Here is a 15,171-nt window from a genome sequence, read left to right on the forward strand (position 1 = left end):
TGTTCAGAAACAGAACCCCCACTATTTAACTAGCTCAGTAGTTTCATATATAAACCAAAAAACTTAATGCACATATTTCAGTGAAGTTTATTTTTAAATAATGTCACCCTGTATACATTTTACAAAATTTTGAAAAATAATATTTTAAAAATAAGGTGTAATATTGGTACTAAAGTTTGTTTATTACTTAATTGAAAATATTCGGAGTTAAATAGATTTGGAAAAAAAAAAAAAGACAAAGAAACAAACATACAAGTTAAGCAGTAAATGAAGGCAAGAAGTGCACAAGTGTAGAAGTAAAAAAGGCAAGAAGTGCACAAGTGTAGAAGTAAAAAAGGCAAGAAGAGAACAAGAATAGAAGTAAAAAAGGCAAGAAGAGAACAAGTGTAGAAGTAAAAAAGGCAAGAAGTGAACAAGAATAGAAGTAAAAAAGGCAAGAAGTGAACAAGAATAGAAGAAAAGAAGTATAGAAGGAAGAAAGCCACAAAAGACTATAGGGAGGAAATTTAATTAGTGCAATGAGATGGGATTTACTTAATGCACGAAGATAAAATCGGATTAAAGTATGAAAAAAAAAAAAAATATAGTATAATAATATTAAGCACAAATAAGTGTAATGTTTATACAGATTATGTCTTATTAATTAGCTTAGGGCTTTTAAAATTTTAAGAAAAATATATAAAAGATACAATAGTGCGAAAACTGAAAAAACAACTAATGGAAAAAACATATACAAAAGTAAATGTGTATATGTATGGATATAAATGATTATAATTCAAAAGATAGAGTTAAAACAGTTTAATGAGGTATTTTCTTCATTTTTAGATTAGAAACAGTAAAAGAAAAAGTTTAATTAGAAAAAAAAAAAAAAATAAAGTTGAAGGCATGTATGTATGTACACACATGCAGATAATATGAAAATTTTCGCTTTAAAAATATGAAAGTGAAAAATTCGAAAAATATTACTATATTTTAATTATAGAAATAAAACTAAAATAAATAGTATAATGCAGTTATTAATTTTAAATGAAATGTACTATGTATAAAAAAAAAAAAAAAAAAGAATTATTATAGAAAGAAGCGTGTTGTGGAGCTGGCATATAAACACGATGTTTATATGAGTAAGGAAAATAATAAATTAAATGGAAGTAAGATAAGAAGAAAAGCCAGTGGAGGCAATAAGAATAGAGAGGATGGAATAAACGAAGGATCATTTGGAAATATGACAACAGGGATAAAGAAATTAAGAAGTAAATAAATTGAGAAGTAAATAAACTGAGAAGTAAATAAATTGAGAAGTAAATAAATTGAGAAGTAAATAAATTGAGAAGTAAATAAATTGAGAAGTAAATAAATTGAGAAGTAAATAAAATGAGAAATAAATAAAATAAGTAATAAATTAATTATATGGCAAAGAAATTATGATGTAAGCAATTGTAGTTTATAAATAATGAGGCTAAGAAATATAGTTTATAAATGATGAGGCTAAGAAATATAGTTTATAAATGATAAGGTAAGGAAATCTAGAAGTATATAAATGAAGAGGCAAAGAAATGTAGTATATAAATGATGAGGCAAAGAAAGCAGAAGAATATAAATGAAGAATTTAAGGTGTTCAGAAAATTCAAAGTTGAATTGCAAAGTTTAGGAAATAGGAAGTTCAGAATTTGAGAATTTTAAAAATTAGGACGAAATAGAGAAGGATAAGAAATCAGACGGGAAGAAAAAAAAAACAATGTGAATTAACGAGAAAAAAGGAAAGTAGAATATTTGTTAAATTAGAAGCAAACTGCGAAGTAGTATATAAATTAGTAAAAAAAGAAAAAAAAAAAAAAAAAAAAAAGAAGAAAAGAGAAGAGGAGAGAGAAAAGTGATAAGAAGAAAAAAGAAAGAAAGAAAAAATATAAAAAGAAAAGGGAAAAAACAAATATATAAAAACATATAAAGTACGTGCGGAGGATGCGCAAAAAAAAAAAAAATTAAATTTTCAGATATGACAGATTATACACATACATAAAAAAATCCATACATACATACGTATACATATCTTGTTTTATATTAACACGTAATAAATGTTATTACTCCATTAATTAAAGAAATTTAATTTGTTTGAATTTTACCCTTTTTTTTTTTTTTTTTTTTTCTATTTTCCTTGGAATATTAAAACTACTGAACTTCGAAATGTGTATACACAAATTTATACATACTCATGTGTGTTATACTTCCAAATATAAATGCATACATCCATTTGCTGTTTTCATAATATTGAAAGTACCAGCGGATTTAAGACTACATTTACAATGTGCATACCCCACCAATGGGAATATATTAACATGCATATGTGTACACATACGTGCGTATGTGCTTTCTCATTTTTGGCCCAACCTCGCATTGCATATGCTCTTGAGCCACTTAATTTTGGAAACACAAGATTCACATTTTTCATCTCCTTGGCTAGACAAGATATCAATTTTCCCATAAACAGATATAATTAAATCAGTTAGTTTAGAATTTTCAATTAATTCATACCCATACGCATGCACCAGATCCCCCAAAAGAGATACGGCATTCTGGAAATTTTGTGCATTAAAATGATTTATCTCTTTTATTAGAATTAATTCAATTAGGTCTAAAATATTAGGTATATATACCTTGAGTTTTACTACTTCATTACCATCAATTAGTGCATAAATAATATTACTGTAAGTTAGTAAGATAGCATCTCTTAACTCGAAAACATAATTAATCCAATCATCATTTTCTGGTGGTCCAGAACTTATAGTAATCTTTGATGTTTCTGATAATATGTTAGCAAAAAAATTTAGATACCTAGAGAAATTTCTATTCAGTGCTGTAGCAATATCTCCTAACACTGTTAATATACTAATTTTTATAGAATCATGTACACCTATTGTTTTTAATGCATCCCATAAACATTCTAGAATTAATTCCATCTCTTTTTCATATTCAGATGTCCAAGGTATACAAATATCTGATATCATTTCTATACATATTTTACATGTCGATGTTTCAGACACATTTCTTAATCCTTTAAATATAACATTTAGAAAAGTTTTAAGGTGTTCTCTAAAGTCTTCTGCCATTACATTTATAATAGCACTACATGCTAATAAAGCATCTTCACATATATCTGTTCTAATTTCAAATAATCTAAATATACACAAATATATTGGTTTAAGAAATGGTTTACATTGATTACCTAACCGATTAATTATAAATTGCATAGTACCACAATAATACCCTTGTAATGATTTCACTTCTTCTGTTAATGCATTAAGATAAGTATTTGTTAATAAATACATCATATGGGATAATAATTCAATCATAAATTTAAAACAATTATCAGAAACATTTAAAATAACTACATTTAGTGCATTAAAAGCTGCTTCTCTTAAATTTCTTGTATCTGCATCTTCCCTTGATGTAACATCTATCAATTTTTTACATAATACACAAAAAGAATCATCTAATGCTGTCCCATAACTATTTGTTAGTTTATTATATGAACTCCTTTTATTAACTGCTAATTGATTGAAAACCCAACAAACATTAGCTGCTACTCTAGGGTAGTCATTTAATCTTTCTAATAATATCCCATACAAGGAATTGCTATCATTATAATTACCTAACACATTATAAATTATTTCAGAATGATATGTAGTAATTTTTCCAATAGTCCAAGCAGCAGTATCACGAACAGAAACAGATGGATCTCTCAATACTTCTGACAATTGACCAACTGATTCTTCTACTAAAGGTTTCAATTTTTCAGTATCTGGTCCTTCCATTATTGAACCATATGCTAATACAGCTGCATCTCTTCTTCTCCAGTCTTCATGTATAAAATTTTCTTCTACGAAAGATATAACTGGTTCAACTATATCATTTTTTAATAATTGTGCACTTAAGGAAAGAAAAGTAGCTGAAGCCATGGATAAAGTCCATGCATCAATATCTATATCTTCACTCTCTTGTGTTATCATTGCATTAAATATTTTTGGCAATAAAAATACCATTGCTTGTTTTACTATATTATGATTTTTTTTCCCTTCTTGTAGTTCATATTGATCTATAAATGTTTCTTCTTCACATACAGTATTCCAAAATTCTATGGCACTTATAGCTATTCGTTCATTGTCTGATTCAATAGCTACCCATGTTAATGGTCCTATAGCATACATATATGCATCTAAGTAAGAATAAAAATAACTAACAATATTTATTAAACATTCATATGCTGCTATTTGCACGGTTGCTCTTTCATTATCTTTACATCCATCTATTACTGTTTTCATTATTATATCTCTTTCTACTTGAGTTTTAAAATTTTGGTCTATAAAAGACATTAAGTTATATAATACTTTCATATTTGCGCAATGTATTGATTCTTCAGCTGGTTCACATAGAGAATTTATGATAGCTGTTAATATTAAATCTAAATCTGGTTGTGTAAACACATATTTTGTTTTACTTTCATTGCATATATCTGCAATATCTTCAGTTAAATAAGCTAAACACACAGTTGAGGATTTTTTTGTATATGCATTTTTTTCAATAATATTATTTACTAGTTTATGTAATAATTCGGACGATTTATTATGTGATAATTCTATTTTAGTTATAATAGATATTATTTGACAAGCAGTACCGATAACTACTTTTTCCCCTTGTTGACTTAATAAAAGTAATAATGAATTTTTTAATTCATTTTTTATATCTTCAGGAAAATTATCCCATGATCTAGCTTTTTCTTCACTTTCATAATTATCTTTAGCTGTAAATGCATTTTTTATTAATAACCCTGCAATTTGCCTTAAGTATGGATCATTCTGTCCTTTACAAAATTCGTTAGATAATTGATTTATATACTGAACAAAATTCGTTTCTTTTGCTTGCTTTAACTTTGATTCTGCTTCAGATCGAATATCTATATTTGGATCTACTGTTGCATATAATATTTGTGCAATATTGCTTGTTTCCATTTTTATGGTATATTATTAAAACCTGTTATACAACGCGCAAAAATGAACGTGCAAATATGAACGAACAAAATTGAACGTACAAAATTGAATGTATAAATACTGCCCATATAATGCAACAACAACAAAAAAAAAAAAAATAATAATAAAATAAAAAAATAAGATAAAATAATAGTATGCGTGGAAATTATAAAAATGTGGGGAAAAAGGCCTAGTAAGTGAAAATAGACCAAATTGGACGAGGAAATGGGCAAAAAGGGATGAATAAATGTGGGGGTAATGAATATACTGTTAAAAATATTAAACTTATTATACTAGTCTGTAAGATAAATTCGAGTATATATATATATATATATATATAATGCAAGTATATATTTACACAAACCTACACATTCATAAGCATATGAGCACATAACCACACTTATATAGGTATATTATACACATGTACATATATTTATATGCATTTATATGCATGTACATACATTTATATATATTTATACATGTATGGATGTACTTATATCCATATATATATATCTTTATCATTCGTTTTTGCCGATATAAATATGAAGATGGATGTAACCAAATGAAGGACTGCTCGGAAAAAAAACTTGTTCACATAAGTATGTATAATACTTATATATATATATACATATATATACATGTATAAGTACATATATTCTAATATTTTTTTCCTTTTTTTTTATTCGTTAATTTCAAATTCCTTTTCCTTTTTTATTTTTTTTTTCAGAATATCTTTCTATCTATTTATTTTTTACTTATCTTTTTTTCTTATTTTTCTGTAATACAAACCAGGTTTAATTTAAAATATGAAAAATTCACATATAAAAAAAATACAAACATATATATATATAAATATATAAACGCATATATATATATATATATATATATAAATACATTTATACATAATAAATACATAAATGTATGTATATATTATACTGTACAGCGAAATATACAAGATATACCGTATTACATTAAATATAGCGATTTGCATATATATAAATAAATAAATATATATATATATATAACACAAAAATACATAAATGATGGTACAAAAACTTTTATATTTTTTTTTTTTTCATTTTTGCTAAAATTAGAATTTTTTAAAGCTTTACATATATTATATATGTATACTATGAATATATACATAGTATGTACGTAATATGTATGTAGTATGTAAATATGTATGTACAGCTTTATATATGTATAGCATATATACATAATAAATATATAGGTATATATATATAAGTTAAACTATGTATATATAAATAAGTTAAATGTATATATGAATATAAATTAAAAATGTACATGTACATATACATATATACATACACAATAGTTTAAATATGTACATACTAATTTTCATAAAATTAAATTTTTATAAAAATTGTGCGTTCATGTATATTACGAATAATGAGGTGTATAATAAATTATTAAAATATTTCTTTGCATATAAATATATTAGTGAATACAATTATTGTATATTACTTTCTACGTAGTAGGGTGAATATATATAAATATTATGCACAAAAAATAAATACATAGGAATATTACATTTATATATAAATACATATATATATATATATATGCCTATAAGTAAGAAATTAGTATATAAATTTATGCATATATACATTTATATATATTTATATATATGTATATTGTATATATATTTAATCCTATATACTTTTAAACGTATGTTTTCCCTTAATTTAATATATAATTTTCTTTCTCTACCTTTGTTACATGTATTATTTTTTAATTATTCCTTTTGGAATATAAATAGAAAAGAATTATTATTTGTACAGAAGTATATATATATATATACGTACAAACATACGTACTGTCGTGTAGTTTATAAAATTAGGATGTATCTTTATAATTTTTTTTCTTAAAAATATCTACAGCAGTGCTAAGAAAAATAAACTTCTTTTAATAAAATAAAACTAATGTATTAGTTAAATTAAAAAAATGCATATGTAAATAATAGTATAATAAATACATAAAAAGAAAAAAAAATTAAGATAAAATAAAATAAAATAAAACGAATGTGTTTTAATGAACACAAAAGTAGATAGTAATCTGATATAAATTTTTAAATATATTTATGCATATATATATAAATGCTTAAAAAATTTTTTTTTTTATCATGGAAAAAATTACATATTTTTATATATTTTAATAAATAAATAAATATATATATATATATATATATCTTTTTTATGGTATAGATTTGCATACCCACGAACTCTGAAAATATGTAGATGTATGAATGTGCACTTATTTTTATTTTAGATTTCGGTATATAACAAGTAAAAATACATATAAAATCGAAGTACACTTGTGAAGTACAGTAAAGTGTATCCATCTACCCAAGCTACAGCTTTTTAAACGGATTTTAATTTTCCCTTTTTTTCTCACTTTTCTTTTCTTTCGTTATTTCGTTTCTTCATTTGTCCCTTCGTTCGTTCTTTTGTTCTTTTGTTCCTTTGTTCGTTTTGTTCCTTTGTTCCTTTGTTCCTTTGTTCGTTTTGTTCCTTTGTTCATTTGTTCCTTTGTTCATTTGTTACTTTGTTCGTTTTGTTCCTTTGTTCGTTTTGTTCCTTCTCTCGTTCTTTCGTTCTTTCGTTATTTCGTTCTTTTTTTTTTTTTTTTTCCTTTTATGCATATGTTTCAATAACATCAACATACGTTTATTTGCATACGTTATAATACTTCACTCCTTTTATGTTCCTGTGGGGTTTACATATACATGTATACCTTCCATACGTAAGTATATACGTATACTTATGTGAAGCACATATTATAAAAAAAAAAATTTGCACATAAAAAAATTATTACAAACTTAGGGTTTTCCAGTATTTAGGACATGCAGCAGAATAAATTATAACTAACAATAAAAAAAAAATTATTGATACATGACGTTATTTTTTTTAATAGATTGTATTTTATATATATGTAGTTTCAATTTTTTTTTTTTTTTTTTACTCAACAAGCAATGCATAATATGTCAACATTGCTATACTGCGATATTATGATAAAACTTTTTGTGTACACAGGTATTTTTTTATTAGTATTATTATTAATACTATTATTATTATAAATACTATTATTATTATAAATACTATTATTATTATAAATACTATTATTATTATTAATTTTTTGTTTTTTTATATATATATTTTTTATTTTTATTTTATTTTATTTTACCCCGTTTTGTGCTTTATTCTCCTAATCGGTCTAATAGGTAAATATCTAACTATCACAAATCCTTTTACCCTTAACTTTAGCAAGGGTGAATTAATAGTAGGATTAATGTGTTATATGTTTATTTTATTTTATTTTATTAATTTTTTTTATTTTATCTCCAAATATAAATGCTGCAAACTGTCCTTGTAATAAGTCTGGTATGTAGTTTTTACATAAAAATTAAATACGTAAAATTGAAATGTATAAAATGATAAAGGCGAGTATTTATATTTTTAATTATTTAATTTTTTTTTTTTTTACGAATCATTAAGTTGTAATAATTTAATGACAGAAAATAATGCGTAACATATATGAGTTCATAAAAAGTATAACAAACTGTCAAAAGGTTAAATGAATGATTAAATGTTGTTATTAAAAGTGCGGGTGAAATGAAATTTTAAGCTTACAAGAATTTTGTTATATTTTTTTATTTAATTTTACACATAATCCAAAATATCGCTTTGTTTTTGAAGGCGCGTGCAAGTGCACTACATACATATTGTACGAAAGTGTTCACGTAGGTAAACATGCTCGTATGTATGTACGTAAGTTTGCACGCACGTATGTATATGCATATATATACTTATACGTAGATGCCCACTTAAATATAATTTTATTAAGAGAACAGATAATCCTTTTATTAAAAAACAGGTGTTAACATTTAATTGTATTGTAAAGTAGAACATTTCTTAGCGAAAACATATATATGTATTGCTTATATGTGTGTATACATGTCTATGAGTATTTATGTGGTTAAACCGCCTTTATTGTTTTTCACCCTTCAAGTATTTTTTAATGCGCCCTATGTCATCATAATCCGCATTTGTATGGTCCCTCTCTGCATTCGTATCCCCACTTCTTTTTATAAAATCAATTATTTCACTGTCTTCATCAGAAGAGTAATTTTTGTGAATATCCATTCGATCTGTTGAGTTTTTAAACTCTTTTCCAAATTCCAAAGAATTGTCTATTTTCTTGTTATATTCGTCATTTTGCCTACTCCTGCAATTTTCACTGTGTAAAGTTTTTCCTCCCACCGTTGTAAATGATACGCCATTCATCGAATTTGTAGTATCCGCTGTATCATCAGCATTTGTAATATCCGCTGTATCATCAGCATTTGTAATATCCGCTGTATCATCATCATTTGTAATATCCGCTGTATCATCAGCATTTGTAATATCCGCTGTATCATCAGCATTTGTAGTATCCGCTGTATCATCAGCATTTGTAGTATCCGTAATATCCACACTACTAACCATGCGCACTTGTTCTGTGCTTAGTTTTTCCTTATTAGAGCTAAGAAAAAGGCAGCTTGCCGCGTTTCGGCCAAAAGCATAGAGAAAATGAATTTTTTCCTCGTAGTCATTTAACTTATTCCAATCATGGTAACTTAAAGGAACAACATTGTATTTTTTTTTTTGGAGAATATATTTTTTCAAATCACATATGGATGTACTAACTAGCGAATTAATATAATAGCTATAAGGACCTAAACACTGAATAATAACATTTGCTTCTGTTAACATGATATCAACACATATATTGTTAATATAAACATTTTTCAAATGATTTACATTTATTTTTCCTAAGATTCTTGATAACTCACTAATCCATCTTGCGCAATATTTTGATTTTTTTTTTTTTATATCATAAGTATCAATATAATGATAGAAATCTTTTATATCCCTGGAAAATTTTTCAAATGTTGATGGAAAAGCATACTGTAAATAATCACTCACGTATTTTAATTTTTCAATTTTATGATTTCCTAAGTGTTCTTTATGAGGCATTATTAAATAAGTTAGTTTCAAAATCATTTGCTCTGTACAAGAGATTAAACAAGTGCATGAGAAGAGTAGTAATACTAAAGACTGTAGATCGAAAAATTTATTTTTATAGGTCACATGTAATGATGACTTAGTTCTTTCATTTATATTATTGCTGCTGTTAGTATTATTTATAAAAACATTTCTTATTTTTTCCTCCTTTATTTTTCTACAACTCATTTCTTTCCCATCATATTCATCTGTGGAAGTAACTAATATTTTTCCTTCTTTAATGTTTACTCTCGTATCCTCTGTATGCTGTCTATTAAAATATGTCTTCTTATGATCATTTATAATACTGCTATTACCTTCTTCTTCATTACAGACGAGATGATCAGGTTCCGTACTATTATGGATACCCCCTACATTTGTGTAATTATCGTGTACGATATTTAAATTATGTATATCTTGCTGAATTGATAATAATCCATCAGGATTTGAATTTCTGTATTTTTTTAAATCTTCTCCTGTAGAAGATTTATTTAATGTGGTATATTCACAATAGTTACACGATAACAACTGCTCATCCAAATACTTATGAACAAATATATACAAATAATTATAAAATTTTGGATGATGAAATTTTAATTTTGCAAAAGAATGAATAATTAAAGATAAATTATTTGGTGTACATTCTTTTGCTAACCTCTTGGCTGATCTACTCAAACATAGGAGCACATTACCTTCTCTAATATCTAGTCGTGCTAGAGAAGATACAATTAGACATAAATGTAAGGGATGTGAAAAACAAAAATTATTTTGTAATTTTAAAATACATTTTTTCCAAAACGTTTTATGATATATATAAAAAAAAGCTAAAGAATTAGCCACCAATGCTATATCTTGAAATGTCCATTTAGATATATGAAAGCAAAATTGATTTGTTAATAATTCAATAGTATCATATTTTTTTATTTCTAATTTTTTAAAACTATTTAATACCAGTGCAATAGCACAACAGCTTAAATCATTTATCTTTTTCAATATAATAGTACTTAATAGGTTTATTAATCTATTATCTCTATACCCTATTTTACCAAAACACCAAAATAAAATTGCTACGTCACTTGCATCTAAATATGAAGAAATAACAAATGAGTTTTGAACATATTTTTTCCACAAATTTTCATCTCTTACATGATTTATTGAAGCTTTGTATATCCTTTTAATAATTTTGTTCTTATTTTCGTAGTCTACCGAATCTGTTTGCAGACCTTTCGCGTTTTTGTTAACTGCATCGTTTTCTTCATTTTTCGCTCCAGCTTTTTCTACTTTTCTTCTTTCTTCTTCCTTTTGGCCTTTCCTTTTAAGCTCATCTAGAAGCTGCAAAGACCTTCTTTCAAAAATTGAATAACCATTTTCCATCATTTCTTTTTCCTTTCCCTTTTCCTTTTGTTTTTTCTTTTTTATATCAATATGATACTTCTTATTTATATAACTATTGGTAATTGTAAAACTGGTCAGGCAAATGTATTTTTTAAGCCACTGTCTCTTCTCTACACCCATATTTCGGATCCAATAATCCCTGTGTTTTCCATTAGACCTACCTAGATTTGAATTAAATGCTCTTATATTATCATTACTATTTTTTCCTTCCTTATTTTTAAATACCTTTTCATCGTCTTTTGGTTTTCTTTCATATCCAATCCTGATTCCGCTACTTCTGTTCACATGTTTGCTATTATAATTTGCTTCTAATGTGTTAAAACTTTCCATATCACGCGTATCACTTTTTACTACCTTATCCTTAAACTCATTATTTCCCTTTTCGGAATAATTATAATTTATTCTCTTGTCATAACTGTGCTTAATGTTTATATCATCATTATGTTCAATTTTTTTCTTTTTATATTTTTTTGGTTGTGTACTTTTAATATCTTGAACGCTCAGTAATTCCAAGATACTTACGTCCTTTACATTATATTTATTTTTTTCTCTTTTAAAATTTTGATCCCTTTTCTCTAAAATATTGTTATAATTTATTAAGTCCTTAAATTTTCCTGTTCTTATATGTCTTACTCTATTCAACGTTAAGCAGCCTTTTCTCAGGGAATTCATTGTAACCGGCCCTGAGTTAATAAAATATACACGCTGATCCAACGGGTGCTAAATATACAAACCGATTGATCGGGTTCTCAATATACAAATTAACGCAGTAATCAATGAATATAGTAACCACTTCAACTCGTATTACATGTACACACTTCTTTCCCCGCTGTTAACACCTTTAACATTATTTTTATTGTAATACCCTTATTCCTAAAATGTGTTGTTCTATATTTTCATATTGTCTATATGATCATATGTTTGGTTGTTAATTTTTTTCTTTATTTATTTTTCTGTATGTCTATCTACCTATCTCCATATCTATTATTATCCGGAATTAATATTTTAAGCACACTCTATATATTATTACAGCAAAACAACATTTTATTTCAAAAGAAATAAAATCATTTTTACATACGTCTGCGATTTAATATGAAATAAAAAGAAACATATTTATACTACTGTCAAGAGGTCCACATATATTACATAACAAAGTAGTCTAAAACTTTTTCAGACTAGCTATAAAATTGAAGCTACTTTCCTTTTTAGAAATATATACATACACTTATAGGTAAAACGCTCTCTTTGAAAAATACCCACAAGTGAAACAGAAAACAAAATAAAAATAAAAAATAATAAAAATAAAAAATAATAAAAATAAAAAATAATAAAAAAACAAATAATAAAAAAGTAAATAATAAAAAAACAAATAATAAAAAAGTAAATAATAAAAAAATAAATAATAAAAAAATAAATAATAAAAAAGTAAATAATAAAAAAATAAATAATAAAAAAATAAATAATAAAAAAATAAATAATAAAAAAATAAATACATAGATAAATAAAAAAATTAATTAGTTAATATGTTAATTAGTTAATATGTCAATTAGTTAGTCAATTAGTTAATTAGAACAAGATACATATAGACATCATTCTGTTTCCTGTACATAATTACATCATAAAAAATAAAATAATGTAACATATTTTTCACACATAACATAAAGGCATAAGTACTTTAACACTAGTAGCGCCGATGTCATTTTGATTTCTATTATTCAAGCAAAAAAGTATAGAAAAAAAAAAAAAAAAAAAAAAGAGCCATATTTTACAAATGTATCAAATTGTATACATATAAATAAGTCATACATACTTCAATAATTTATTGAAATTACTATAGAGTAAAAATTAAGATGAAAAAAATGGAACTTTAAGATATATATTATATTCCTACTGGTTACATGAACGAAAAAAAATAAAATAAAATAAAATAAAAAGGGGCCACAAAAGAGAAAACTTTTTTTTTTTTAAATAAATTTTTTTACGTATAAATTAATAGCTTCTAAAAAAAAAAAATGCAAAAGGAAAAATAGCTGTTCTCGAATGCTCTATAAAACTTTACTAATTTTTTTATTCTCGCAATACTGTAAAAACATTCCCAATTTTCAATATTTAAACTAATCATATTTAAAGTGTACATATATACATACATGTATATTTGAATATTTATGTATATATGATGTACAAATGTGATAATGCTTAATTATTCTTGAAAGTGATTGCAGAGTCTGTTTGACCATACAGAACACGAACAAATATTATTATACATATATATATATATATATATATATATATATATATATATATATATATATATATATGTATATATGTGTATATATATTTATACACAACGCTAACAAGTGGAGGTGATAACGAAGAGTAATCAGGAGAAAATGATTTTAAAAAGGGCATACCCTTTTGTTGTTGCAATTTTGCTCTTTATATCTTCACTATGTGTTGATGCAGGATGATCCAAGAAGTTACATATAAAACTGCCGAATGAAGATGATGATTATTTAGGAAAATTAATTAACGTTTTTAATAATATATGTAACTATTCGGTAAATAACAAAGCAAAAATTACGAAAATATTAACAACATCATTACTCTCAGCTTATTCAATCAATTCGTTATACAATTCTGGTGTTACGTTTAAAAAAAGCCCTCATTATTCTCTATATGTTCCATCGAACATTTATATTAAAAATTTAATTAAAAAATTAAAGAAAAATTATGAATTAAAAACAAATGGATTTACAGAACATAAAATATTTGAAAAAACCTTTACATATGACAATATTAACTTAAAAGTTGTAGAAATGTATGTTGTGAATAATATTATAAATTTTTCAAATTTTTTGCCTGATAAGTTCAGAAAAGAATCATCATATAAATTCTTAAAATACAAAGAATTCGAAAATGTGGAAAATTTATTTAATTGTGTTAAGGTATTGATGTATGGAAATGAAATTTTAATATTCCAAGGAAAATTGAAAAAACATTTTTGGATACACCTACCTTTAAAATATCAAATTGTAAAAACAGAGGAGGATACAAATAACTACACATTAACATTTATTCCATTACAGAAATATTATTCTAATTACATTATTGAAATAAAAATAAAAAAAGAAAAGAGTAGTATAAAATATGTAACATATATTAAATCTAGAGAAAAGAAAAACGATACTAATATGTTTCATATGAATATCGTAAAAAGCATTGCAACGTATTTAACATATGATATCTTTGAGGGAATAAACAATAACATCCATATATTTTATAAAAGAAATCTAAAATATAATAAAATGAATTTTATTAGATCAAAAAATTTATTAAGAAAAAAAACGAATTCAAATATGAAACTTGTCTTTCCAATTATGCAAACTCATAATTTTAAAATTAAACGGTATTAAGCATTATATAATCAAAACTATTTGCTTTGTTTGTATGCCTGTTGCATATATAATCAAAATATTATTTGTCAAAAAAAAGCAGCAGTACTTTCTTTTTTAACATACAATTTGAGAGGACGTCATATTTGGTTAACATCCTCTAATATATGGCTTAATTTTTACCTAAAAATGACAATAAGAGTAATGGTATATTTTATTATTCAATTTGCTACTACACACTATCGTACTGTTTTGGTGTTATTTTAAACACACATATCTGTATCGTTAAAAACATTTGAG

At 24.7% G+C, this 15,171-nt stretch overlaps 3 protein-coding genes across 3 annotated transcripts; 1 reads left to right on the forward strand and 2 right to left on the reverse strand.

Moving 5' to 3' along the window:
- Positions 1–2,369: 2,369 nt before the first annotated feature.
- On the reverse strand, positions 2,370–5,003 carry MKS88_005474 (importin subunit beta; the record flags this gene model as incomplete). Its single annotated transcript, XM_067218738.1, has 1 exon — positions 2,370–5,003. One exon carries the CDS (start codon positions 5,001–5,003, stop codon positions 2,370–2,372), a length of 2,634 nt encoding a protein of 877 aa, XP_067070684.1.
- Positions 5,004–9,028: 4,025 nt separating this feature from the next.
- On the reverse strand, positions 9,029–12,151 carry MKS88_005475 (heptatricopeptide repeat and RAP domain-containing protein; the record flags this gene model as incomplete). The annotated part of the gene is made up of 1 exon (XM_067218739.1): positions 9,029–12,151. The coding sequence occupies one exon, from the start codon at positions 12,149–12,151 to the stop codon at positions 9,029–9,031; it is 3,123 nt and encodes a 1,040-aa protein (XP_067070685.1).
- A 1,718-nt stretch (positions 12,152–13,869) lies between these two features.
- MKS88_005476 (selenoprotein) lies at positions 13,870–14,892 on the forward strand (the record flags this gene model as incomplete). Its single annotated transcript, XM_067218740.1, has 2 exons — positions 13,870–13,930; positions 14,090–14,892. The coding sequence occupies 2 exons, from the start codon at positions 13,870–13,872 to the stop codon at positions 14,890–14,892; spliced, it is 864 nt and encodes a 287-aa protein (XP_067070686.1).
- Positions 14,893–15,171: the final 279 nt, after the last annotated feature.

This window comes from Plasmodium brasilianum, chromosome 14 (assembly GCF_023973825.1).
Source record: "Plasmodium brasilianum strain Bolivian I chromosome 14, whole genome shotgun sequence".
Taxonomy (NCBI): Eukaryota; Apicomplexa; class Aconoidasida; order Haemosporida; family Plasmodiidae; genus Plasmodium; species Plasmodium brasilianum.